The following is a 27,900-nucleotide window of genomic DNA, read 5'->3' as shown; positions in this document are numbered from 1 at the left end:
TTTTCATTAAGTGCGCATAAAAACAGCTAATACCAAGAACAAAGAAGTCCATACCTTTTAAAGATTACAGGTAGAGAAATATCTTTGACTAGTATACACATTTCAATCATAGTTTCATAATAGTTTTAAAATGTATCATTAAAACAAGAAAGGAAGCTACCTTCGGCCAGCCGAAGCTTATATACCCTTGTAGATAAAAGAATACTCACTCGGTGCAGTTCCAGGGATTCCAGATTCAGCGTTTCGATTTATTTCAATTTTGTTTTTAAGTAGTCAAGAATCAAAACGCCTACTTCCTACAAAGTTACAATGAATTTTCTTATATTTGTTTGGGAGCCTTAAGATATAGTGGTCCGATCCGGCTGGCTCCGACATATGTACTACCTGCAATAGAAAGAAGACCTTCGGGAAAGTTTCATCGCGATAGCTTTAAAACTGAGAGACTAGTTCGCATAGAAACGGACAGACGGACAGACGGACAGACGGACAGACGGACATGGCTAGATAGACTCGGCTATTGGTGCTGATCAAGAATATATATACTTTATGTGGTCGGAAACGTCTCCTTCACTGCGTTGCAAACATCTGACTGAAATTATACTACCCTCTACAAGGGTATAATTATACATTTAATGATTTTCAATTTGATTACTTTTTTAAAAACCCAATTTAAACGCAATGCAATTTCCCCTTACATTAGTCTTAATATAAAAATATTGTCAAAAGAAATTCTGGAAAATAATTGATTAAATTTAAAATGTGAGTTTCCCCCCATTTTTAATTGTGTAATAATCGTTAAGAGAAGCTAAAACAATCGATTGCATTTTATCAACAGTCATGTGTCAAATAAATAATATTGTAGGAAATAAAGATCGCTATGCGGATAAAAAATATACAAAATAAGTTTACCATGGTTTAGTTATTCCAATTCTAAAATGTTATGGTTTCAACGAATCACGTTCAGTTGTGAAAAGGTAAAAAATAAAAAAGAAATCGGTCATGTGCAGTTTTGCAGCCCTCGTTTTAGAATAAACACAAGAAAGGCCACGGGGAAATTGCATTGCGGTTAGAGAGGTTTTGGGAAATCGCCACCAGGTCTATACACCTCAAGGGATCCTACCCACAAAATGGAGCGCTACTTGAGCCGCCGCGAAAGTGGCTTCCACATCCAGCGGAGCGACGACAACTTGGTGATGCGGCGGATCTACAGCTCGATGGGCATGTTCAATAGCTACCACGCCAACTGCAAACCCACGGAGGCTGGACGCACGGGGGCCATCTTCAATCTGGAGTTTAATGCGGATGGCAACGTGGTGGTGGCCGCCACCGAGAGGAAGTGCGTCCTCGTCTTTGACGCCATCACACAGAAGGAGATCTTCAAGGTCCCAGACGCCCACACGGATAGTGTGAATTGTATAAAGTAAGGTTCTATTTCATTCCCGGGATTTCTAATACTGATTCCTGCTATTGCAACAGATTTTTCGACGAACGCCTCTTTGCCACGGGCTCCGATGACTTCACCGTGGCCCTGTGGGATCTGCGGAACATGAAGCAGAAGCTGCGCGTCTTGCATGGCCACTCCAACTGGGTGAAGAACATCGAGTACTCCTCCAAGGACAAACTACTCGTGAGCTCCGGCTTCGATGGCAGCATCTTCACCTGGGACATCAACTCGCAGACGGAGCAGGGCCTAATCTCGCAGCGCGTCTTCCATGCCAGCGGTTTGATGCGCTGCCGGATTTCGCCCACGGGCGATAAGTTGGTGCTCTGCACCAGCGGTGGCTACATCATGATCATCCACCACCTGGACCTCACCACGCTGCACAAGGATCTGTGCGGATTTAGGGTAGGCAACTCTACAAGGAATCCCTTAGTTTATAAACTTAAGCATCCCCCTTTCCAGCCTGGAATCTACCGACTCATGCAGCTGGGCGAACAGTACATCCCCCAGGCGGCCAAGTACGACCATGTCTTCTCCAAGCGGCAGAAGAAGAACCGCGTGGAGCTGGTCACCGACTTCCCAGAGCAAAACGATGCCGAGATGATCATGGCCCTGCAGATTCACCCGCACTGCCGCTGCATGCTGACCAGGAACGTCAGCTGCGACGAGCAGAGCGAGTGGACCTGCATCCACGACATCAACGAGGAGCCAATGCGCAGCAGCAGCGAGGATGAGGAGCAGGAGGATCTAGAGCCGCAGCCCAAGAGGAAGCGCAGCCGCAGTCAGTTAAATGAGAGCAGCGCAGGAGATCAGGAGACAGCCAGACAGCCACGGAGACCCATGCGTATGGGCACGGTGCAGGTTTTCCATCTGGACAATGCATCGGGAGCAGGTCGCGGCACTGCCTCGGTGTCCACGCGAACAGACACCTTTATACCGGACATCTGGGCGGCGGAGGTGACCGTCCAGGAGCGGGCCATCCGCCAGAACCGGGCGCGCAACTCCAATAACCATGTGAGCGGCTATAACTTTGTGTACGCCATTAGCAGCGGAGTGCTGCCGCTGCGACCCTCGGTGGCCAGTCGGTTGATGGTCAACAGTAGAACGCCGCCGCCCACGGAGGGCAACCAGAGTAGCAGCAGCTCCTCCAGCAGCAGTAGCTCCTCCTCCAGCAGCAGCAGCTCCTCCAGCGACACCACAGTCCGATTAGAGATTGGCCAGCGGCTGCGACTGCGTCCCTTTATGCCCGCGGCGGCCACTTCTAAAGAGAATGGCCATTCCATACTGGTGAATGCCAAGAAGCTTCTCTACTACGCCGCCGAGACAAACACCAAGCCGGGCTTCATCAAGGAGCCGGGATTCTCAGCGGATGGTCGGATTGTCTGCTCGCCCTACGGCAATGGAGTGCGACTCCTCGGCTACAGCGACGATTGCTGCGACTATCCCAGATGCCAGGCCTTCGAGGAGGTGAAACGAGAGCCGCGGAAACTGGTCGAGCTGGCCAAGATCACCGAGCACCAGGACGTCGTGCTGTGCGCCAAGTTTAGCCCAAGGGAGCCGCTACTGGTGACCGGCTGCAACGGCGGCGAGGTGACCTGGTATCGACCCAATCTTTAGACTTCAGCTCTCTGTCACATATTGTACATTTTATTTTCTATTTAAGCATAATTCGACTTATGTCAAGTATATATATTGGCGAAATACAAGCAACACACACGATTATGGTGGACCGATTAAGCTGATATCGTTTATTTGGGGTTGTAAATAAATCAAATATCCTACATATCCGTATATGTATCATTTAGGAATCGTTTAAAAAAATTACAAGTAGTCGTCTATAACTTAACGGAGCAGCGGGGCTAAAGTAAACAAGGTTAATGCTACAGGGGGAGGCTACAAAGGGAGGCTACGAAGCTAGGCTAGGATCTCAATAGTAGTTGCCATAGCCGCTCCACTGGCCGTAGTTGCCTCCTCCGCTGGCTCCGCCGGCTCCATAGCCCCATTGATTGTAGTACGAATCGTAGGCGGCCTGCTGCTGCGGTGGAGGCTGCGGGGGATAGGGACCTCCTCCTCCGCCGGCATTCTGCTGACCATAGTAGGCCGCTCCATAGTTGTAACCCGCGGCCGCCGCTGCTGAACCACCATTATTGTAGGCTGCCGCCGAGGATGAGGAAGCGGGGGCGGAACCCTCTTTGCTGCCCGCTGATGAGTTTTTGCGACTGGGACTGCCATCACTGCAAGAAAATAAATATTAATAAGGATAAAGAAGGCTGAAAGATCTATGTTAAAGTCCTGCTTGAGTACACTTGAATTGACAAACAAGTCAATTTTTTGAAAGTATTGGATCACTTTTTTTTACTTAATCACTCGTAAGGAAAAACAAGTGATAAAAGCACAGAATAAAAATGAGTGGGAGTGATACAATTACTAAGCAAATTATTTAGGTGATTCGAAATTATTTTATATCTATTTATTTTATATTAAATCACTTGTTTTTCCTTATGAAAAATCAAATCAAAAAAAGCGATCCAAGTTAATTGATTTTAGAAATTGACTTTCATTTATATCTATTTATTTTATATTAAATCACTTGTTTTTTGAAAAAATCAAAAGAATAAAAGTGATCCAAGTTATTTGATTTGAAAAATTGACTTTCAAGTGCACTCATGCAGGACTCTGAATTACTATTTCCTACCCCTTCTTCTGCGCTTCGTTAGCTTTGCTTAGAGCCTGCTGCAGTGCTCGCTGGGCATCTTGGAGACCCCTGGCCGTGCTGCCGAAATCCTCAAGGAACTCCACCTTGCGCTGGGCAAACAGCACCTTCTGATCCGATTCAATGTCCGCACGAGCCATAAACTTGTCCATGATCTGGACAACCTCCTGCTCATCCACCTTCTCGCGCTGCAGGCACAAATCGATCATCTGCAGGGCCACCCGCGTGTTGGCCGGATCGCGTTCCAGCGCCTGCTGCAGTGCGGCCACGCCGGCATCGAGATCATGGCAGATTTTGTTGAGGAATCGGGCATATTTGATCGACAGACTGCCGGCAATCGCCTTGTTCTTTGTACTCTCTATATAGTGCTTGTAGAGCTCGCGACACTTGTCCAGAGCTCCGCGACGTCGCTCCACGTTGATGCGGCGATAGGCCAGCTGCAGGAGATTGGGACAACGCTGCTCGATGCGCTGCAAAACGTCGGCGGCGGCATCAAAGTTCAGCTGGCACTCCTCGAAGGCGGCCCACATGAGATGCAAACTGGGTTTGTCCGGGTGATGAATGCGACAGGCGCGCTTATACACATCGCGTATCAGATTAACCACTCCACTCTGATCCTCCAAAGACTCCAGATAGCGTAGCATTTTCAGCCAGAACTCGTCGTACAGAGCGCAGGCAATGAGGCATCTTTCAAACAGAACCAGTACTCTTTCGCGATCGCCCTTTTCGATCTCAAAGTCCAGGTAATCCTTCCAGTTCTTGAGCTGCGCCCTTTCGAGGGGCTTGACGTGGAAGTAGGGACGCTTGATGCCCTCCTCGAAGGACCAGCGAGCGGTCACTGCGCTCACAGTCAGCTTGTGGACCTTGCGACGCGACGAAATGGCCCTGTCCTTTATGCTGGCCACCTCCTCGTCGTTCAGCGTGGTAAGATCATTGAAATCGATCTTTACAGCTGCAGGTGAGGATTCGCCTTCGGTCAGATCGGTGGTGCTATCTGCTGATTCATCGACTGGGGTTTCACTAGAATCCTTTGGCGACTTCTCCTTCTCCTTGTCTTTGTCCTTATCCTTATCTTTCTCTTTGGAATCCTTATCCTTGTTGCTGCTGCTACTGTCGCGTCGATGCTTGGATGAGGAGGACTTCGAGGACTTGCTTTGCTGACGATCGTGGAAATCTTTGCGCAGACGGACTAGCTCCTCGTGCTCGATTGTGCTGGTTATAGCATGCTGATTGATCACATCCTGGAAACTAAAAGGGATTTAAATATATAAAAATGTTCTAAAAATCCTTTATAGTTTTGAGTTCAATAGAATTGAATAACTTTGAATATTGGGCTTAATCGAATAAATGAATGGCTTGAATTCAGAAATAATTCAAACGATATTCTTATTTAAAGGAGACAGAGCCACAATTTTTGGTTCAATTCTCCAGAATTTTATACAGTTATTCATTTCAGAAAGAATTGAATTAAATAAATCAGAAATTTCATGGCTGGATGCTGGATTCTTCTTAAAATTTTCGACTTTTTTTTCTCAAAAGAAAGAACAACAAAATTCTGGGAAATTTAAATCATTCATTCAATTTGAGATGAATTAGAAAACAATTCATTTCATTTCACAAAGAATTGAATTAAATAAATAAAACATTTAATGGCTGGATTTTTCAAAAAATTTCGACTTTTTGTTCTCATAAGAAAGCACAAAAAAACTCAAAACATTCATAAAAATTATTCATTCATTCAATTTGAAATGAAGTCAATCAATTCATTTCACATCGAATTTAATAAAATAAATCCGAAATTTAATGGCATACTACGATACAACAAAAATGGAATGATTCACGCAGGGCTTTAAACACAAACTCACTTGTCAAAGTGGCCATTATAGCCCTGGGTGGGAATGGCCAGTAGCCTATCGTAGATCTGGACCACACGATTGTAGCGCTTCGACTCGTTTTCCCAGCGGATGTAGGCATCCCAGAGTTTGTCGGAGCGGAACTCCAAACCACATGCCTTAACCGCTCGCTCATACTGGTCACGGATGAACTGCTCATCCTCTCCGTGATGAGCCTTCACGTGCATCAGGTAGTGGATCCACAGGTCCACCGATAAAGGTATCGCCTCCAGGCCGCGCTCAAACACCTAGGATTTTTTTTTTTCATTTTCGTACAAGTTTTTGGTTTTTTTTGCATTTTATTGTGGATTGATCGCAGAAGAGAAATATAGAAATATTGTTGGTTTATAATAAACTTTCAAGATTCAAAGTGCTCAGAGACTTATAACTATCGTTTTTTTTTGATGTGAATATATGGTGTTCGAACTTATAGACTAACTTAGCGACTTTACAAATATACGGAATACATAATATATAACACACAGGTTGTAGCACATACTTTAGTGTTCGATTTACAAGAAACTTCACAAAAGAGACTTAAAAATTTCATTTAAACGCCATTTGTACTTACGACTGTACGAGATGCGAGAGCTCACTATTTATATCGTGTTGAAGAAGGATGGAGGTAACGTAACTGAAGAGGTAAACTGGTGATACAAACGTACGAAGATCAGAGATCAGACCGATCGTATCGGATCAAATCGAACTTTCGGGTTCAGGTCGGTGAACAGGTCTGGGGTTTAAGAGGTCAACTGAGCTAAACCGGGCTTACAACGTGAGTTGTGCGACACAGAGTGAATATTACACTAAAAACGTCCAGTTTGTGTCGTGAAGATAAGATTACAACAGTTCAGGGGGGGAAAGATCACCGAAAATACGTGCTTAGGTGAATAAAAAATGGTACCCGAGTATAAATATGCATTAAACAGGTCGATGTCAGTAACAATTCCCTCGCCAGGTGTCTACGGAAGTAGAGCTTGAAAAGATATCGACAGTTTGCTATTTCTCTACTTTTAAAGGAGATTTTCCCTTAAAAATATCGATATTATCGTATCAATTTGTGAAAATATCGATAATTTTCAATCTCTATAAGGAAGTGTGAATTGCGTGTGATTAACCAAGGTTATGAAACCGAAACGAAAATCAATTATTGCGCTATTTAAATGTAACGTAATTTAAGTGGGAAGCCATATTAAAAAGTTTAGAAAACTATTTTTAAGGAAATTGTTCTAAAGTAAGGGTGAGTAAAGATTACTTTAAAAACAAATTCAAAAGTGATTTTAAATAAATTTAAAAATCTAATAAGAAAATGTAAAATAAATATCAAAAAATTAATTTTTGTACCCTTAATCCCCTATACCTTTAACATTCCAATGTGGTTTCCCACCTAAATCTATAATTTTAAAATACAAAACCGGTTTCAGTTTCATTTCCTGTAATAAATGTTTCTAGACACAGACAAGTCCTATGAGAAAACACGACCCTGACTGGAGGCTACACTATATCTTTCTTCTCAATTTGGTGTTTTTTTATTTTGTAGATGTTGCATTTATTGAATGTAGTAGTTTTTATTAGGTCATAATAAATTGCATTTAACAACAAATATATGAATATCAATTGTAATCGTAATTGTAAGCGTAATACAAGAAATTGCGAAAGATATTTAATTGGACGATTAAATGTATGGGTTGTACTCACCTTGTAGCAGTTGGCCTTGATGCCCTTGCGCTTCTCGTAATCGGCGTACTTGCGCCAGTAACCATAGCAGTAGGGATAGTGGGAGAGGAATGTGTCGTAGGCCTCGCGGGCAGCCTCCGCATCGGACTGTTATGGTAAAAAGGTAAATAATTAAGGTATTAAAACCATAAGGGGCTCTAAAACCCACCTCGCTGTCCACGTATTGCAGTAGGTAAGTCCAGCCGGTAAAGTCGGTGGAGTCTTCCTTGACAGCCCGCCAGTATTTATCCAGGTCGGGAAGCTTTTTGCGCTCCTTCTCCTTGTCCTTTTCCTTCTCTTTGTCCTTGTCCTTATCCTTATCCTTCTCCTTATCTTTATCCTTGTCGCGCTCCTTTTCCTTCTTCTTGTCTTTGGGTTCGGTTTCTGTGGGTTTTTCATATTAATCTTTAATCTGATTAACTTATAAGCAGGTTAACTATTACCTTCAACCTTGAGTTTCTTCTCCAGGGGCTGCGCATCGTTGCTTTCGGACGTGGGACTCCCCGGATTGTATTGCTCTACAGACTTTTCCTTTGTGCTCGCCTCACCACCGCTCGCTTCCTTATCTTCAGCGGGCTTATCGCTTTCTTTTTCCGCCTTGCGCTTGAGTGGAGCCTTGGGCTCATTGGCGGCATTATTATTATTGTTATTGCTGGGCAGCTCATCTTCGGAGATGACCTCCGCATCGGCTGGGAGCTCAGCTCGCTGAGGGGCAGGCAACTCCTCGTCCGAAACCTCTTCGGCATCGTTGATCTCCGGCTTGCTGGGCGGCGGCAGTTCATCTTCGGAGATTATCTCTGTGTTGACAATGGTGGCATTGCTGGTGTCCGCCTCATCGGCCAGATCCTCGGCAATGGCATGATGGGAGCTCGAGTCCTCGGAGGAGATCAGTTTCTCCGCGGAGGACTCAAAGTCGGCCTTCTTGTCGCTCTCATCATTGCCACCCACGGAGGGCAGACTATTGGCATTATCGCCGGCCATGGAAGCCAGCAGACTCTCTTTAATATCATCGCTGGTCTCTGAATGCTGCTCGGCGACGGTGCCAAAGGGAAAGGAAGAGCTCTTCTCATCCACGCCGCCGGTTTCAGGGGGCATTTCCACATCGTCGTCGAGTTGATGCTGCGTCTCCTCGAACTGGGGCTCCAAAATGGCGGGAGCCTCCTGCACCTGCTGCTGCTCCTCCTCCTCCTGGACCATGGCTACCTGCTCCTCGGGCTCCTCTTCGTGGTCACTTAGCTGGAATGGAATGGTAAGCAGGTTATTAAGGTTCTACTATAAGTTTTTATAGGTTTAAGAGGATGGTTTAGCCATCAGTTGGCCCTTGCAGGTAATCACACTTGCTCCTGCGGGCAGGAGAATCATGTGCGGATGGAACAGCGCCACATCCGCACCAGAAATTGCAATCGTTTACATCATTTGGTTGGGTTTAAAGATTACATATGGTAGATACGTGGTTAAAAACTGACCTGCGCGTTCCGCTTGGATGTGCGTCGGGTGCTCCTAGTCGTCGTGGGCAGCGATGCCGCCGGGGATGCGGCCTTGCGACCAGAACGTGTGCGGCGACCTGTGAAAACGTCAATTAACTAGCTTAGTTAGTCCATGCGGTTTACATAAACTGTACGCGCGGTTTTGTGGAATCTTTTTTCCGACTGATTTTCTAGCCTTCTGTTAGCGATTGCCAGTGTCAAGTTATGAACTTGACTGGCCAGAATTGAGTAACTAATCACCGGGCACTGCGTTCCGGTCGAATGCAGCTGGTTATTTGTCAATTTATTGGACTTTACCTGGACTTTCCATCACAACGTTTTCCTCTGACGCCATACTTATTATTTATTAGCGATGAGTCGATGCTTGGAGACATCGCTGGTTCCAATAGCGCCGATAAGCTAGGAAGAACTAGTTCATTTCTCAACGTGACCACTGCGGAACCTGTTTTTATACACCATTTGTAGCCAAAAAAATACCAATTGTAAAAACCGCTAAATTTAGTATTAAAATAGCTAGATTGCTCAATAAATAGCAACTATATTAATAAAAAAAGGACGTTTTAATTGTAAGAAAAGCTAATTCATTTTGTAAAATATGTCTGAAAGGTTGTATAATATTTTTTATTTTATGATAACAAGAAATATTTTAAATTTATATTATTTTAAACAAAAAATGTTGGCATTAAGCTGCATTATTAACAAAAATAAAAAAAATTTATTATCATTTAATAAAAAACAAAAAAAAAATTTGTATGGGTAAACTATAAAAATTAATTTAATTTTTAAGTTTTTAAATTGTCCGACTTGCACAGTTAATAATCAAATGATTACTAACGAAATATAAAAATATGGAAATATAAATAAAATTATCGTGTCAAATTTGAAATGAACAAAAAATATGCAAATCAAAAAAAGTGGAAAAGATTAAAAATAATTTTTAATTTTTTGAGGGAACTACCCTAAATGGTTCCTGTTGAATTTTTAAACAGCTGTAAGTTGTTGAAAAGCTTCACGGAACTTAACGTAGTTACTGTCTTAAATTGTTAGGAAGGTAAGAAGAACTAAAAATATGTAAAAAGTAAGAAACAATTTTTTAAGATAACCCCTTTACCCACGACTTAGATTACATTTAAATTTTACACTTATAGCACATAGCTATAAACTCGCCATCTCCGCATCGCCTTTAGCGGGACTGCCACTCGAGCGCGTCTTGCAACACTGTTCTCAAAATGGCGACTCGAGAATTGTAAGCGTGACAAAAACAACAAAGCCGAGGCGCATTTCACAATAATTAAATGTTTTTCGATCAATTGCGGCGCGTTTAACCCCTCGAAAGCGAACGCGATGCGTGATCCGCGGACCCAGTGACCCAGTGAACGAGGACCAGTGAGAGCGGCGCTCCGAACAAAGACAAAACCCGAGAAAAACGGCGAGCGAAAACGCCGACCGCATAACCTGTACGTGGTACGTGAGCAGGCAAACCGAATGCGAATGGAGGGAGGCAAGGGAAGCGGAGGAGGAGGAGGAGGAGGTGGTGGCGGGAAGCGGATGAAGGAGGAGGCGCCAAGCAAGAAGTTGCCGCCTAAAATCTACGGCACCGATGCGGGCACGCCCACAAAGGCGGCCCACGACGAGATCCTCAGTTCGCTGCTGAGGATCAACAATTTCGACTCGATATCGAGCATCAAGGATGAATCCCTGGACATTGATCTCTCGGCCTGCGTGACCATCAGTTCGGCGAGTCTGGTCAACGGGAACAGCCTCTCCTCCACGGACTTTTGGCGCGTTCTGGACGAGAGTGCCCAGAACAACACCGAGCTGAATCTCTCCTCGGATGTCGCCTCCTCGGCAACTCCCAACTTGGCCAGTGATAACCACTCCAGCTCCGAGTTTAGTGTGACTTTTCTGCGCCCGGAGCCGCCGAATGCTTTTACCAACTCGCCCTTCAAGAAGACCACCAGCGGCAGCGGCACCTCCACTCCCGTCAAGCTCTCCCCGGAGCAAATGCATCAGCAGATGCCCCAATCCCAATCCCAGTTGCTCCAACGCAAGCCCAAGCTGCCGGCGGCCACGGCGGTGCGCCTGAAGGTCTTCAAGGAGGAGCCGCCCGAGGAGAAGCATCCGCCGGAGCAAGTAATCACCAAGGTGGAGCCCGAGTTTCTGCCGCCCTCCTTCTCCATGTTCCAGCAGGCCAAGTCCTCCTCCGATGATGCCGTCAGCATGCCGCCACCAGCAGAAACCAAGCCAAGCTTCGAGGTGGATCCCTCGCCGCTGCACAAGTGCCTCGACTGCAATGGCCAGCTGCTGGAGACGCCCGACGAGGTGGCCAAGCACGAGGCGGCCGGCCATCGGCTGAGGCTCACCTACCGCTGCGCCGAGTGCCAGCGGGAGTTCGAGCTGCTGGCGGGGTTGAAGAAGCACCTGAAGACGCATCGCAGCGAGGGACGCAAGGACACCTGGAAGAAGTGTCCCGATTGCGGCAAGTGGTAAGTACTACCAGGAATCCCAAAGAAAACAATCTTATTGCCTTATTTTTCCTCCATTTCAGCCTCAAACTGGGCAGCATGTGGATGCACCGGAAGATCCACAGCGACAACAAGAAGTACCAATGCGACATTTGCGGCCAGAAGTTTGTGCAGAAAATAAACCTCACGCATCACGCCAGGATTCACTCCTCAGAGAAGCCCTACGAGTGCCCCGAGTGCCAGAAGCGTTTCCAGGAGCGCTCCCATTTGCAGCGCCACCAGAAGTACCATGCGCAAACGCGTTCCTATCGCTGCGAAAAGTGCGGCAAGATGTACAAGACGGAGCGCTGTTTGAAGGTCCACAATCTGGTGCATCTGGAGCAGCGACCCTTCGCCTGCAACGTCTGCGATAAGAGCTTCATCAGCAACTCGAAGCTGAAGCAGCACTCCAACATACACACCGGCATGCGGCCCTTCAAGTGCAACTACTGTCCGCGCGACTTTACCAACTTTCCCAACTGGCTGAAGCACACGCGGCGTCGGCACAAGGTGGACCACAAGACGGGCGAACATCTCGAGAACATTCCCTCCTATTGCTCCAAGAAGTCGACCACGAATAAGGCTCAAAAGGCAGCAGCGGCGGCGGCGGCGGCGGCGGCAGCAGCAGCGGCGGCAGCGGCTTCTACAGCAGCAGTGAATCCCAACGAAACTACCGCTTCCGCTGAACTGAAAGTCAAGCCGAATCTTCCGCCAGCTCCCGCGAAACAAGCGCGAAAAAAGAAGCAACCCCAGCAGGCCACTCTAGCCGCCTTGGGAATCACTCTCCCTGCCGGCACTGCGCTGCAGCAGGTGCATCCAGTGCCGCAACAGCAGGAGCTGACCACTGTGCTGGTGCCACTGCCTCCGCCTCCGCCGGCAGCCAAGCAGACGACCAAAGCCAAGCGAGAACGCAAGCAGCTGGCGCCCAAGCAGTTGCAACAAAAGCCACAGCTCCTGCAGCAACCGTGCAGTCTAGAACCCATTGCCACTGCAGTGCCGCAAATCAAGAAGGAGCCCGTGCAGAACCAGGGACCCTTCCTCGACCTCCACGGCCTCAGCCTGACCTCCGCCGAGGAGCTGATCATGGAGCAGGCCCTCGAGATGGAGGAGTGCGGCCTGTACGACGCACCCAATGCGAGCACGGAAATGGGAACTTCGGACAACGCCATCTCGGATTCGGCCGCTGCCCTGCATTTCCAGATAAAGAACGAATTGCCAGACGAACTGTTGCCGGACGATGATTTCAGTAGGTTTATAATTTATATTTCCCTTGTAATTGTATTCTAATCAGAGATGGGTATCAATTAGAGCCCCGCATGAATGGATTCAAAGAATAATTTTGAATTTTTTGTTTTATATGAATGAATTAATTAGAAATTTGAGTTTGAAGAAGAAAGGGCCATAATTTTCTGATTAAATCTGCCTAAATTTTATTTACTAAGCAGTTAAAATTGATTTGTTAAAAATGTTCCGCTTTTTGTTCTCAAAAGAAAGCACAACAAAAATCTGGCAAATTCATAAAAATTATTAATCATTCATTCACTTCGAATTGAATTAAACAAATCAGAAATTTCATGGCATACTATGATAAAACAAAAATTAAATGATTCACGCAGGGCTCTAGTATCAATGTTTAGTCATGTTGATACTTTATCTGATTATAATAACAATATATAATTGAAAGATAACCAATTAATTGCCCTTTTTCCACCTGCAGTGCCTTGTAAGCCCAGCGACCGCCTAGCCTGCCCCTCACTGGAGTCCTCGCCGTTCTCTTCGCCCGCCTCCATGGAGCTAACCGCCGTATCCTCTGCATCCTCCAGTGTCGCCACATCGACCCAAGCATTACCAGTGCGATCTGGGAACTACTACCTGCCCGCCTTTACGCTGAACGCGCATGACAAGATTAGCAGCAGTAATGCCGGCGGCAATGCGATGCAATCGGTGAGCACGAGCTTGGCTCAGACACCCGCGGCGGTGTCCATGGTGAACGTGCCGCTGCTGGTGCGATCCAATCAGATGCTGCCCTCGGTGGACACGCTGCTGTTCACCAACCAGGCCGGCGGCAGTCGATTCTTTGCGGGAAAATCGGCGACTGCGGCCACGCCGCATCTGACATGATGCTGCCCGCCAACATGAACGCCTCAACGATCTCCTGTGTCTTAGTTAAGTTAGCCGTGTCCACAATGGGCGGTCGCTGACCGCTGGCAATCATTTAAAAGAATCCGGATGAGTGTCCGTAGGTTATTAAGAGTATGACGCTACATTTGTTTTAGTATTTGACCTAAGCTGATTTCTGCATAGTCCGTAAGTGTATTTGAGTGTATATATATACGTTTATATATAGCAACATAATGATAGATCTTTAATTTGTACGCTTCACACCAATAATAAATTTCGTACATATTTTAGTATAGCCAATACTTTATTTACTGTTGAAATAGAAGGCTGGAGATTTGTACCAATACTAAATTTTATACTAGTAATTGAGAATATTCCATAAGCATCCAAAAAAGTGAATAACTCTTATAAATCCATAAAGCAAAATATGTCAGGAGTGCCGTAAAGGATCAGGATCTATAATTTCATCTTTACTTTGTCATTTTTCATAGGCGGTTCAAGAAGAATATGTATTTGGGCAGAATTTTTGGTCATCCGCCCATAAAGAATTATTCGAAAATAAGAACAAAGACAAATCCTAGTTTTTTAAGAGTTTTTATTTATTATATGCCAATTTTTTATATGTATGTTCATCCATTTAGATTTCTGTTAAGCCACTCATTTCATTTTGAACACATCGCCCTGTATTTCAATGCAAATGCGAGTTGGCCGCTCGGTTCCAGAGGAATCGTAGGCTCTCATCATTATGTTGGCTTTGTAGCGTCCTTCTCGAAGGCCAATGACGTTGGCGGTCAAACTCAGCAAAAATGGCTCATGAATCATTTTGGTCTGCAATGGCATTTTAAAGGCAAGAGATACCACAGATATTTCACAAAAAATGTATTAAATACTTACCCCGGGAACATTTAAACATTTATCCTTGGTATCGTTTAATATATACTGTGTCCAATATTTGTACCAGAAATAATTTTTGTCGTACATCTCCTTGCAAAAGTCCCTTGAAGTAATGGAAAATACTGTGGACGTCCAGGTGCCTCTTTCGAGATACAGAAGCTGCATGTTTACCTGAAAAGGATACATAAAATGTCAGCAGTTGTCCAATCTTTTAATGTTGGTTGCTTAGAAGTCCTAATCACCTGTATGCGATCCTCCTGTTTAATGTCCCATATCAAAGTCGAGTTTCCGATGACGGTAATACCGTTAGCATCCATAGAAGTTGAAAGCTCGGATAAATCAAACAAGCCATTTACGTCAAGTGTGCCGGGAGCGGGATCAGGACAACTGCTGAATACATCCTCATCCAAAACCGTAAGTTCATACTTAGCTCCAGTTGTAAGTGTTATAATGAAGAACACCACCAGTAGGACTACTTTCAGATCCATTTTCCACGAATTTTATTTCGGTCTTTGCTTGCAAACCTTTAAAACCTTTATATACCTTTCAGAATAACGATTCTCCAGATTATTAAATTAATTACTCCTTATTTGCCCCAGGTTTATAGTGTATCTACCCAGTCTTTTATTGATTATAATTATTAGTTATGTTATCACGTTTGAATTAATACCTATCAATAACCTTCTGGTTATGCATGTGAAAAATTTTCCATTTCCGGTTAGGTACAGGTTATCTCGTAATTGGTAACAGTGGCGTATGCAGGATTTAGTTGTAGGGGGCTTTAAAAAACAAAACATTTTTGTTGCATACTTTTTAAATACTATACTTTACTTCACTTTCTGACAAAATATTTAAAGCCCGTCTAGAAAGTTTTAGATTTTAAAAGATCTGTTAGGTCCAGATTCAGGGAGGGGGAAATTTATATTGAGAATTTATATTGATTTTAGTAATTTATGTGTGATGATAAATTTTTGTTTAATTTTATTATTTCAATAAAAAGATGATTTTTTAAAAACTGTTGAAGCATTTACAAGATGGACACTCATAAGGCAAAGGGCAGAGATTTCTTCGCTTCCGCTGATTTTCGGACTTTGTACAGATCCCCCTGAATTTCCATGCAAATGCGAGTTGGCCTCTCGGTTCCGGAGGAATCGTAGGCTCTGAATATGATTTGGGCCTTGTAGCGTCCTTCGGGTAATGTGCCCGTTGCGCTGGCGGTTAAATTTAGCACAAAGGTCCTGTGAATAAATTGTGTCTGCAATACAAAGAATTCGAGTGACATTTTTAATAGAAAAATTGCACAAATTTTGGAGCTATAAATACCTACCCCGGGAACATTTAAACATTTATCCTTGATATCATTTGTAATGTACTCCGTCCAATATGAGTACCAATACTGATTTTTGTCGTACATAACTTTGCAGAAATCCCTAGAAGCGATTGAGAATACTGTGGGAGTCCAGGTTCCTCTGTCCAAATAGAAAATCTGCACGTTCATCTAAAAAAGATGTCAGGAGTTCTATTGTTGAATTGGTTGTATTTAAGGACTTTATCACCTGTACGCGATCCTTCAGTTGAATGTCCCATTTCAGAGTAGAGTTTCCATCTACGGTTACACCGTCAGCATCCATAGAAGTTGAGAGGTTCGAAAGATCGAACATGCCATGTATGTCAAGTGTGCCGGGATCAGAATCACGACAACTGGTGAATATATCCTCATCCACAACCAACATCTCATACTTTTCGCCAATGGCATAATGGCTAATGATGGTCAACACTGCCAGTAGTATTATTTCCAGATCCATTATATCAACGAATTAAAGCTATGAAATGGCTTTTTACTCGAATATATACCTTGCTGAATCACGCAGTGCTCACGTTTATCATATTAATTACGCTTTACCTACCCCAGTTTTTTAGTGTACTTTTAAATCTTATATTAAACCCGCATCTCTACGTATGACATTTCAGTGTCACCCCCAAATCGAAACATTTACATATATCATGTGTACTTATCTACTTATCCACCCATGAAAAAATTGTTTAGTTCGGCCCTCTCATTAAAAAATTATAATTAAAGTTTTGGGCGCTAGGTGGAGCCTTCTATTTTTGGCGAACAAATGTTTACTTCTTGAGTGCTTAAACTTTACATTCAGCTTCTACTAGTGTCCTTTGCCCTTAGCCAAGTCCCACGCCCCCTCTAACGAGCGTGGTTCCCAAATTTTATAGATTTTTTTCAGTGTACATTATATTTTATTTTTTAATTATTAATTTAAATATTATTTTTTTAAATTATAAATCGCCCTAATAGTTAATAAGTTAAATTGTTTTGCTGAGTAAACGCTAAATAATAGTCGTAGAACTCGTTCTCTCTTGTTTTTCCCACGATTTTCATCAGATTTAGGCCTTTGTAACTGTATTTCAGCCCATTATAAGCAAATATTTATTTATTGTTGAAGCATTTACATGCAAAAGACAGTGATTTCTGGTTAACCACTGATTTGCTAATTACACTTTGAATACTTCGCCCTGTATCTCAATGCAAATGCGAGTTGGCCGCTCGGTTCCCGAGGAATCGAAGGCTTTGAACATTATGTTGGCTTTGTAGCGTCCTTCTCGGAGTCCAATGATGTTGGCGGTTAAACTCAGCAAAAATGGCTCATGAATCATTTTGGTCTGCAATGCGAAGAAATGAAGTGGCATTTTCGCAACAGTTTTACACAAATTCATTTACCCCGGGAACATTTAAACATTTATCCTTCACATCATTTGATATATACTGCGTCCAAAATTTGTACCAGAAATTATTTTTGTCGTACATATCCTTGCAGAAGTCCCTTGAATTAATTGAAAATACTGTGGGCGTCCAGGTGCCTCTTTCGAAATACAGAAGGCTTACGATCACCTGGAAGGGATACAAGATATGTCAGAAGTTTTCTAACCTTTTAGCGCTTTTTTAGAAAAGGTCTTAGTCACCTGTATGCGATCCTTCGGTTGAATGTCCCACGTCAAAGTTACGTTACCACTTACGGCTATTCCGTCGGCATCCATGGAAGTTGAGAGCTCCGCTAGATCCATAACGCCACTTATGTCAAGAGTGCCGGGAGGAGCATCAGGACAACTACTAAATACATCCTCATCCAAAACGGTAAGTTCATACTTATATCCAGTTGAAAGGGTTATAATGGATAGCACCATCAGTTGGACTACTTTCAGATCCATTATATCCAGGAATTGTAGTTCCGTCTTTCCTTTAAAACCTATATATACCTTTCAGAGTCACGATTCAACTGATTATTATATTAATTACCCCTTAATTACCCCAGTTTTTTTGTGTATTATTGATTTTAATTATTGATTTTAATTATTAGTTAAATGATCATGATTAATTTAATACCTATCAAAACTTTTCTGGTTATTTTCACAATTGGTAACAGTGGCGTAACCAGGATTTGGTTGTGGGAGTTTTGGGGGATTTTATGGGATTTGGATTCGATCATGATTGTTAAGTCCGTATAAAAAGTTACTCGCTAAGGTAAATAAAATTTATAATTTATTCACAACAATTGTTTAATAAATTTGAATACATTTTGTGGAGCTGTCACAGAAATCGCCAACCATTTTAGCTTAGAATTTATATTGATTTAAAACATTTTCAATAATTATTTTAATAAGTACGTAATTTTTATATTGTTCGTCATGCAAAAGACAGTGGTCTCTGGTAAACCACTGATTTGTTAATCACACTTTAAAATTTAAAGTGTATTTAAAGTTTAAATACTTCGCCCTGTATCTCAATGCAAATGCGAGTTGGCCGCTCGGTTCCAGAGGAATCGTAAGCTCTGATCATTATGTTGGCTTTGTAGCGTCCTTCTCGAAGTCCAACGGCGGTGGTGGTTAAGCTCAGCAAAAATGTATTATGAATAATTTTGGTCTGCAATGCAAGAATTGGTGTGGTATTTTAAAGGAAAGAGATACCACAGATATTTTTGATACAAATTGATATAAATACTTACCCCGGGAACATTTAAACATTTATCCTTGACATCATTTGAAATATACTGCGTCCAATATTTGTACCAGAAAAAGTTTTTGTCGTACAAGTCCTTGCATAAGTCCATTGAAGTAATTGAAAATACTGTGGGCGTCCAGGTGCCTCTTTCGAGGTACAGAAGCTGCATGTTTACCTGAAAAGGATACATGATATGTCAGGAGATGTCCTATATTTTAATGTTGGTTGGGTATAGGTCTTACACACCTGTACGCGATCCTTCAGTTGAATGTCCCACGTCAAAGTTACGTTGCCGCTTACGGTAATACCGTCAGCATTCATGGAAGTTGAGAGCTCTGCTAAATCCATAACGCCACTTATGTCCAGTGTGCCGGGAGGAGCATCAGGACAACTGCTGAATACATCCTCATCCAAAACCGTAAGTTCGTACTTATATCCCGATGCAAGGCTTATGATGGATACCACCACCAGTAGGATTTCTTCCAGGTCCATTATGCTCACGACTTGTGATGCTGCTATTTCTGTTGGAACCTATATATACTTTCCAGAACCACGCAATGCTTCGTTTGATTATAAATAATAGCCCAAATTTGTGACAGCCTTTAATTATCTATAATGAATACCTCTAAAAAACCCAATTGTTTGGCACGTGTACTACTTCATTTCATAAAAATTACAGGTTATCTGAGTTCAGCAAGATCTATAAGGCAAACACAATTCAAAAATGTAAAATTCGCTTTAAACAATTTAATTGTAATTAAATAGTTCGTCATTATCTTAATTAAATCGAATTAATATTAAAAACTTACATAAATTTGTATAACATTAACCCGTTAAAAAATATCTGTTGTACCTCCATATTCACTTTGAATCCCAAAATTTTTCCCGACGCAAGTATTAAATTCTATATCTAGTAGGTCAGTAGCTAGAATTTGCAATGATGTCCATAACAATTTCGTATGAATTCGGCACGTAGCCATTTCTGTGTCACCGCCGATATAATGATAATTATTTTATATTTTTATTATTTTATGAAATATCCAATATTTTTAACATCGTGATTTTGTCGATTACACTTTAAATAAATCGCCCTGCGACTCAAAGCAAATGCGGGTGGGCCGCTCGGTTCCAGAGGAGTCGTAAGCTCTAAACATGAAGTTCAGTTTGTATCGACCTTCCCGAAGAGAACCCGTGACGCTTTCGGACAAATTAAGCACATAGGTCTCATAGATGAATTTTGTCTGCAATACAAAAAGAACAAACGTCTCACAGATGTTTCATAAAATTTGTTGCAATATACCTACCCCGGGAGCATTAAGACACTTATCCTTGACATCATTTCTTATATACTGCGTCCAATATTTGTACCAGTTCGGATTTTTTTCGTACATAACCTTGCAGAAGTCCTTTGCAGTAAATCCGAGCATTGTGGGTGTCCAGGTGCCTCTGTCCATATACAAAAGCTTAGCGTCCATCTGGGAGAGATTCATGATATGTCATGATATATGACATATGATATATGTGAATCAGGGGACCTAAATACCTGTACGCGATCTTCAAGTTGAATGTCCCATTTTAATGTCGCATTTCCGCTTACGGTTATACCATTAGCATCCATAGAAGTTGTCAACTCTGATAAATCAAACAAGCCATTTACGTCAAGTGTGCCGTCAGCTGGATCAGGACAACTGCTGAATATATCCTCATCCAATATCAGAAGCTCATACTTAGCTCCATTCGCGAGGGTTATGACGGAGAGCACTACCAGTAGGACTACTTTTGGGTCCATTATAATCACGAATTTTAACGCCATCGTGGGTGTCAAAACCTATATATACTTTCCAGAATCACGTAATGCTGTTTAGATTAATTAGCTAATTATTAATAATTAGCTTGTTTTTAGTTTTCAGTTCCAGCCAGCATGTTTTATAAATACATCTCAATAAACTAATTGTTTTGCATGTGTAGAACACCCCATTTCCTGTAGAGTAAAGCTTAGCTCATGGTTGGTGTAAGGTCAATACAATACACAAATATTTTTTAGTTAATAGTGTAAAAGAAATTTGCAGATATTATCATCAATTTGGTTAGCTTAAAATTCTTTACGAAAAAATTGTCGAAGAACTTTTTTGGTCTTTGTTGGTGTGGTATTTTTGTAACAGTGCTGAGTAATTTTCTTTAATAATAATGCACAAACAAAGTACGCCTTCGATTTACTGGTGTAGCTTGTGCACGTTGGACGTTTGGCGAAAAACTATTGAAATATTATTATAAAGTATACATTATTATTTCTGAACTTTATAAAGGTCGCTTATTATCTCATAGCATATGCTTGTTGGCCTTTCGACATTGAAAGCGTCGAAAGCTCGGAACGTTACGTAGGCTTTGTGGCGACCATCACGTATCGGACCCGTGACTGTCAAGTTCAGAACATATTTCTCCAACATTATTTTCATCTAAAATGAAATCGTTTGAAAATTAAAATGACAATAAATAATATACAATTTTTAAGGTGAACATAGGGTATACACGATTATTTAAACCTACCCCTGGAACATTAACACATTTATCCTTGATATCGTTGGTAATATGTCGTGTCCAGACATTATACCATATTTGATTTTTGTCGTACATAACTTTGCAGAAATCCCGAATGAGCACGGAAAACATTGTCGGCGTCCAGGTGCCTCTATCCAGATAGAAAAGTTTTACTGCGAACTGCAAAATACATGGGTCATTAAAGCTTAATATTTGATACACAGAATTAATTTAATTTAATTAATTAATTTCTACCTTTTTTCATATCAATAAAGAGGCGATATGATTTATGTCAAATTTATGATTCAAACATATCCACTTGATAGTAGTATTTTTTTTTAACAAATATTGTAAAATAAGATAACCTTAATCTTTATTCATACCAAAATGATATGAATTAATTTTGATCTTTAAAAAATATTAAATTAACCTGCACATGTTTTTTCTTTGTATCAAGGTCCTAGTTACCTCTACGCGATCCCCCAATTGGATGTCCCACACCAATGTCGTGTTTCCGCTAACAGTCACTCCTCCATCCGAATCCATTTCAGTTGAGAACTCGGAAAGGTCCAAGAAGCCATGTATGTCTAGTGTGCCGGGCGCAGGATCAGGACAACTGCTGAATATATACTCATCGTAGACAACCAGTTCATACACGGCTCCGTTTGAATGGTATAAGAACGAGAGCACCGCCAGTAGAATTACCTTCAGTTCCATCGTATTTGAGCAACACAACTGATTCGTTGTCGATTACACCAATATATACTCTGCAAAAGCACGCAAGCTTCTGCTAATAATATTAATTACTCTTCACCTAACATAGTTTTCTACACCACCTGTCTAATCGCCTACCTGTTATGTGTAATTGCTAATTACATATCAACCTCTAACCACAAAACTTGTTAGTATAGCCTATTAATTAGATGTGAGTTTTGAAGATTAAATGATTTGCAAAATAAATATTACTTAAATAAAAACAGTGGTGTAGCCATAATTATGATGAGGGGAGTTTTCAGTAAACATTTTGTGTAGCATACTTTTGAAAGCCATATCTTTCGTAGGATTTCACCCTGCCCATTTCTTTTATTAACATAGATGTTTTTGAAACACGTTTATGGATCAGTAAAATGATCTCTCTTACACAAAATATTTCTTAGCTACTTCATCTTTCGCTAATAATATAAAATATTCAAATTGGTTTAGCTATTATCCTATGTGTACATTGCAGTGCCCTAGGGGTTGTTCCTCATTCGCCCGTACTTTTTGCTATTACTTACCTGCGGGCAAGCAGGGAGTTTAAACGATTTGCCTTTTATACCACGCATGCATTCAAAAGAGGGGTGAGCTTAGGGAGTTTTTTTTTCTGGGGGGTGGGAACTTTGCTTCAACCCTATTTGTGTTAAATATATTATGAATGCATATTATATAAAAATGTGAGTGTAATTTCTGGTCTACGCAAAAACACACAAGTAATAAAAACTTGTCAAATTTTTTTGGGCCCTAAATTGTTAAATTTACAGCACCCCTGCGACTTTCCTCGAAGATTTTTTGATATATGTATTGCTTCGTTGACATTATGAGACATATTGAAAGGCTTGGAAATGGGAGCAAATTACGCAAAATGATTTGGGTATTTGGTAATCGTATTGAAGTTCACAAATTGATTTCTGTCCTGAATTATGACTACTTTTTGGAGTAGTAAAGCGTTTTGATTCGGATCCCTAAAAGTGGCAAACCGTTATGATGACACATAAAACGTTTGGTTAAAACGTGGCAAGTAAAACCCTTTCGATTTCGACATGCCTGCTCCCGAGTCCACCATATCCTCATCCATATCCTAGCCGTACCCGTAAAAGGGACCACACACAACGTTGGCTGACAATGTCGCGACAACAGAAATGACAGCATAATAATAATAAAAGGGAATAAAACACACAGCCAGCTGCCCACATACCACCCACTTTCAATGGGGGGGATTCTTGAAAGCCCCAGTCGCAGCAACAAAAACAAATAAAGCAACAGCGATAAATATCGAAAGGCATAAATAAACCGGTGTTTGGCTGCGTGGGAGAGTGAAAACACAGGTGCAGACTGGAGCTAATCAGGTAGTTATTACATTTATTCCCCAAAATATGTAAGTTTTACTTTGTACAAGTTGAAATATAATTTTAAACATAATAAAATCAGAGGTCAGTTTATAGTTCTATGCTAATCCGAATTTTTTAAGGGTCACAAAGTTTAAAAATTCAGGATCGGGGTCACCTTAGGTCTTATCTCTGGGATATCATAAAATTTAATAAATATTATAATGTCTTTCAAGTCACTTAGCTTTTCACTCAGCTTTTAAAAACTTTTAAGCACATATCAAGTATAGAGTAGATGGTGATTTGTTTGCTTGACTATTCGGCTCGAAGGACCAAAGGTGACATTTACACGACTTAAGCACCAGGACTCGCACAGTTTTAATATTAAAAAGAATTTCTCAGCCCAAAATATCCTTAAAAGAATATGAAAATCCTAAGAGGTCTATCAAGCTTATAATATTTTTTCTTAAGCCCTCTAACCCGCTACCGCCCAAGAGGCGCTCCTGGGCGAAGCGAAAGAGTTACCCGCTCGTTGGCGGCAAAGTGAAGATGCCTGGCGTCGGTTTGTCGACGCTTGGCGCGTTTTGTAAATATTTACACATGTAGCAGTTACCTGTGATTGTGATTGTAGCGCCATTGTGTGTGTATGTTCGCGGGGATGTGTGTCTATAAATACACACACGGCCGCGTATATCCTCACAATATGTATGTGTGGGTGCTTAAATATTTGCCGCTTGCCTTTATAAAAGAAAACATTGCCTGCTTTCGGGGGCTGTCATTTATTACTGTCTGCCGATATTTTAATTAAGTTTATAATGCCAGCTGCTTTGGCAGGCATTTGCGAGATGGAGGCAGGCATCAGACAAGTGGGCGTGGTGCCGCCCATTAAGCCGACATCTTGCCCCCTATCCACCCACTGAAAAAGGCAACGGAAAGCAATAACACAAGTGGCACGTGACTTGTTTACCATATAGAATTGTTTGTCCTTATGGTTTAAATGTCGCAGTGCACATGCAAAAAGATATACACACAGCTCCAAAACGAAATCTGCAATCATGGGGGTTACAGTTGCACCTAGGGCAATAGCATTCAAGATTATAATATTGTGAAAATTAAAAAACAATTTTTGTGTCTTATAAAAATTAATAAGTTTTAAAATAAAATTCGGTTATTTTTAACTTGGGAACTATTTTATACTTTTCACTCGTATTTTGACTTTATATGGCGGTTGCCACAGAAGTATTTAAGAGTTTGAAATAACTCGTCGTCTTCTTGTATATCCCGTTTGGTTAAAAATATATTACTGCATACTTTTAAACACCTATTTTTATATTTAAATATTATTTTAAAAACCCAGCTATTTCTGTGGCACCCCTATATTATAAAATTAATTCCAATTATTACAAAAATCTCCTGGAATCTCTTGTTAATCATATAATAAATTTATAAATTCCAAAGCACTGCTGGTTTGCCCACAGGTGTATAAATAGACTGATATGTGAGCGCCGAGAACAACAGAAAGTGTTTTCGCAAAAAATGGAAATTGATACGGGAATATGGTTGGCAATGCCGATGGTGATGGTGCTGCCATTGGAACGTGAGGGGGCGTGGGTCAATCAGCAGGAACCACAGCAACAATAATGACACCAAATCCCAGTACAATGGGTCTGCAAGCGACTTTAGGCAATCACGAGGCCCTGAAAAACAAGCGGGGCTTTTACAAAAAAAAATCCTAGGTACCTACATATATTGAATGCGAGCAAAAATAGCCACAAAAGCTGTCGAGAGGGCAAGTCTGCAGCGGACATAACGAACAATTGCAAATTTCGTTTCATATTGTTTATTAATTGATTTTGTATGTTCCAGTCGGTAGTCGGTGGGTAGTGGGTACTTGGAAGCAGAACCGCCGTCTGAGCCTTTGGGTTTAATGTCTATATCTTTTGTATGTCCTGCGGTTGTCACGTCAGCCTGGGGATGTGCTACAAATTTTTGTTTTCGTCCTTTAAGGATCCGAATGTGGGTGGTGGCACAGATAAAAGACTTCTACTTGTGTATATACATAGAAAATAAATTCGATATGAAATAATGTCAATTCTACGTTATTTCATATCAATAAAAAGCCGATCTGATTTATGTCAAATTTATGATTGAAACATATCAACATGATATTTTATCATATCATATAAAACAGCAAATTCAGTATTTTTTTAACAAATAATGTAAAATAATATAAACATATTAATTATTCATCTCAAAATGATATGAACCAACCAGCACATATCAATCTGATATTATCTGAATTTTTTCTTCTGTGTATATGTGTATGTAGCCTCCTCGGGAGATTCTTTCTTTTATTCCTTCTTTATTTTTTGTTTGCATAAATCAATTTATCAATTATCAATTGCTGGCGTTGTCGCGCTGGCGAGTTTGTAAACGCTTGTCAGAGTGTTTTGCTTTTTGCCACGCTCGGAGAAATGCAAATGCAGATTCAAGTGCAGTTTGCCGCGAAACGCATAAAATACGATTCGAGCAACCGGAAGGAAGGCGAACAGGCAGGCGGAGGAAATGAAACGAGACAGACAGCTTTCGACTGGCAATGCCATCTCGAGCGACTGCGAAACCAACTTCATTTGTCATTTTGTCACATTAACGCAATGGAAATGCAATATGCTAATGTCAAATTTTATGAATGAGCATGAAAATATTTGCCATAGCTGCCTGACTTGATATTATAGTATTTACTAAGTGAGTCATTATTTTTGTATTTTTAAGCTTTCACTCAGTTTTATTTCAGGGCTTAAAAATACTTTTAAAGTGAATAAGGTTGAAGTGAAATGAAAATTACTGGGTCATTATTTAAATCAAAATAACTTTAGCAACCTGAATTTATGATTTCTAATTTAAGAACATTTTCTAAGTGCCAAAAATGTCAAAAATAAATTGAATTAAAAATGCAAGAGAATATCTTCCATTTATGAAACTTGAAGTAAGCTTTCCAATAATTTCCCATATTCATATTCCTCAATTTTCTACCAAGTTCGTTTATTATTCACCCTTTTCCTCGATTTTCTATGCGGCTCCTTGCCGCTTCTCTTCCTCTTCCAGCCCGCATCCGTTTCCGCCCCGCTGCCACGCCCACACAATTAACGATTCATATGGCACGCATTTAAGTTTTGCATTCCAAGTGAGCCGCAAATCTTCTGCCACGCTTCCTTGAGCCCTCAAAAAGCCAAAAACTCAAAGTCAACTTGAAAGTATAAGATGTGTGTGTGTGTGTGGGATACGGAACAAAAATCAGATTTTCATTAACCCACACAAATAGAGCGAGAGGGAAGATGGAGGATTTTCCTTGGCCTGGCAACCGAAAAGTTTTTGAAGGACGACATTTCTATTCATTAGTCGCATCTATAATCACACACACACTTTGGAGCATTGATTTGGTGTCGTTGTCTCTCCATTGCCGCCATTTTGTTGCCAAAAAGACGCACGCTTTATTAGCCTGATGAAAAGTTAACTAAACTTTGGTTTTTCTGGGCCACATTTGCCAGAGCCCCCTTACATTCCAATTCCCAGATCACAGAACTGAGAACCGAGAGCCCAGAGCTTCGGTTCCCAGTTCATTTTGTTTAGGTTGGGTTTGCATTTGACTTGTAAGTGGGTGGTTGGTTGTGTGTGTTCTATCTCTGCTCTCCTCTAAAATATCAATAAATTCAATTAAAACTATTTTAAAGGGGCTAAAAGCCACTGGCCTGGCTCAGACCCACATCTCCACCTCATCAGCCGGCAGCTAAATGTGAAGCTTCCATTTGCCAAATGAACTTCCCATTGTACACTGAACGAAATGTGTTTATCTATACTTCTTTATAACAAAAATAATTTTTAAAAGTTTGAGTAAATTAGCTGTTGAAAGGTTTCCATAAAGCAAGATTCAGCTTACAAATATTTAAAACGATTTTTTAAAGTATTTCTTCAAACAAAAAAAAAATGAAAAAAAAAATATATTGAATAAACCGTTCTTAATTTTTTTAAATAAAAAATTGTTTTTTTCATATATCAAAAAGAAACTTTGTGTGTGTGTTTTTTTTATGTGCTGAGTTTCACAGGCTTCAGTTGCCAAAGTTTCTATTAAAAGCCCTCAAAACAGCAGTTAACAGGCCTTTTTTGGGCTACAGGCTTTCCTTTTACACTGCCTGCAACTTAACATTACCAGTGCGATTTCAGAGCCCAGTTAGCATTCTGTTAGGATCAAAGCCCCTGCCAACGGGGCAATGTTCGAAAAAGGAGGGGGAAATTGAGGGGTGGCTTTCATGTTACTGAAATGTTTTGCCTCTGTTCTGTTAAAAGCCACTGCTGTCAGTCAGTTTGTACAGGAGATGTTAGGATTTAGCCTGTTAAAAGTAGCTGTTGGCAGTCCTTTTCAGACTGCTGAACGTTTTCTGCTGTTATAAGTCCTTAGGCTCTGTTGTAAATAAATGCTGCGCTTATTTCATTGCTGTTA

The 27,900-nt window shown here is 41.4% G+C and overlaps 7 protein-coding genes across 8 annotated transcripts; 2 read left to right on the top strand and 5 right to left on the bottom strand.

The window, feature by feature from the left end:
* Positions 1-853: 853 nt before the first annotated feature.
* On the top strand, positions 854-3,178 carry LOC108063581 (DDB1- and CUL4-associated factor 10 homolog). Of its 2 annotated transcripts, XM_070217666.1 has the most exons (4): positions 854-974; positions 1,028-1,420; positions 1,477-1,846; positions 1,904-3,178. In XM_070217666.1, the coding sequence occupies exons 2-4, from the start codon at positions 1,128-1,130 to the stop codon at positions 3,056-3,058; spliced, it is 1,818 nt and encodes a 605-aa protein (XP_070073767.1). In that variant the 5' UTR covers positions 854-974; positions 1,028-1,127; the 3' UTR covers positions 3,059-3,178. The 2 variants fall into 2 exon arrangements, with proteins under 2 accessions (XP_070073767.1, XP_017006209.2); XM_017150720.3 differs by having other exon boundaries at positions 874-1,420.
* On the bottom strand, positions 3,161-9,676 carry Prp39 (pre-mRNA processing factor 39). The gene is made up of 8 exons (XM_017150719.3): positions 9,547-9,676; positions 9,229-9,326; positions 8,206-8,998; positions 7,932-8,146; positions 7,745-7,870; positions 6,020-6,294; positions 4,137-5,402; positions 3,161-3,675 (listed from the first exon to the last, which is right to left on the bottom strand). Exons 1-8 carry the CDS (start codon positions 9,581-9,583, stop codon positions 3,369-3,371), a joined length of 3,117 nt encoding a protein of 1,038 aa, XP_017006208.2. The 5' UTR covers positions 9,584-9,676; the 3' UTR covers positions 3,161-3,368.
* A 790-nt stretch (positions 9,677-10,466) lies between these two features.
* On the top strand, positions 10,467-14,169 carry wdn (wings down). Its single transcript, XM_017150735.3, has 3 exons — positions 10,467-11,735; positions 11,798-12,999; positions 13,471-14,169. Exons 1-3 carry the CDS (start codon positions 10,735-10,737, stop codon positions 13,872-13,874), a joined length of 2,607 nt encoding a protein of 868 aa, XP_017006224.2. The 5' UTR covers positions 10,467-10,734; the 3' UTR covers positions 13,875-14,169.
* A 362-nt stretch (positions 14,170-14,531) lies between these two features.
* LOC108063537 (uncharacterized) lies at positions 14,532-15,256 on the bottom strand. The gene is made up of 3 exons (XM_070216601.1): positions 15,011-15,256; positions 14,769-14,939; positions 14,532-14,702 (listed from the first exon to the last, which is right to left on the bottom strand). The coding sequence occupies exons 1-3, from the start codon at positions 15,254-15,256 to the stop codon at positions 14,532-14,534; spliced, it is 588 nt and encodes a 195-aa protein (XP_070072702.1).
* A 526-nt stretch (positions 15,257-15,782) lies between these two features.
* On the bottom strand, positions 15,783-16,556 carry LOC108063550 (uncharacterized). Its single transcript, XM_017150675.3, has 3 exons — positions 16,325-16,556; positions 16,096-16,266; positions 15,783-16,023 (listed from the first exon to the last, which is right to left on the bottom strand). The coding sequence occupies exons 1-3, from the start codon at positions 16,499-16,501 to the stop codon at positions 15,811-15,813; spliced, it is 561 nt and encodes a 186-aa protein (XP_017006164.3). The 5' UTR covers positions 16,502-16,556; the 3' UTR covers positions 15,783-15,810.
* Positions 16,557-19,850: 3,294 nt separating this feature from the next.
* LOC108063563 (uncharacterized) lies at positions 19,851-20,569 on the bottom strand. Its single transcript, XM_017150695.2, has 3 exons — positions 20,324-20,569; positions 20,085-20,255; positions 19,851-20,021 (listed from the first exon to the last, which is right to left on the bottom strand). The coding sequence occupies exons 1-3, from the start codon at positions 20,567-20,569 to the stop codon at positions 19,851-19,853; spliced, it is 588 nt and encodes a 195-aa protein (XP_017006184.2).
* A 377-nt stretch (positions 20,570-20,946) lies between these two features.
* On the bottom strand, positions 20,947-22,035 carry LOC108063562 (uncharacterized). The gene is made up of 3 exons (XM_017150694.2): positions 21,787-22,035; positions 21,328-21,498; positions 20,947-21,236 (listed from the first exon to the last, which is right to left on the bottom strand). The coding sequence occupies exons 1-3, from the start codon at positions 22,033-22,035 to the stop codon at positions 21,066-21,068; spliced, it is 591 nt and encodes a 196-aa protein (XP_017006183.1). The 3' UTR covers positions 20,947-21,065.
* Positions 22,036-27,900: the final 5,865 nt, after the last annotated feature.

The sequence above is a fragment of the Drosophila takahashii genome, chromosome 3R (genome assembly GCF_030179915.1).
Source record: "Drosophila takahashii strain IR98-3 E-12201 chromosome 3R, DtakHiC1v2, whole genome shotgun sequence".
Classification (NCBI taxonomy): domain Eukaryota; kingdom Metazoa; phylum Arthropoda; class Insecta; order Diptera; family Drosophilidae; genus Drosophila; species Drosophila takahashii.
This window is presented reverse-complemented; position numbering and strand designations above follow the sequence as displayed.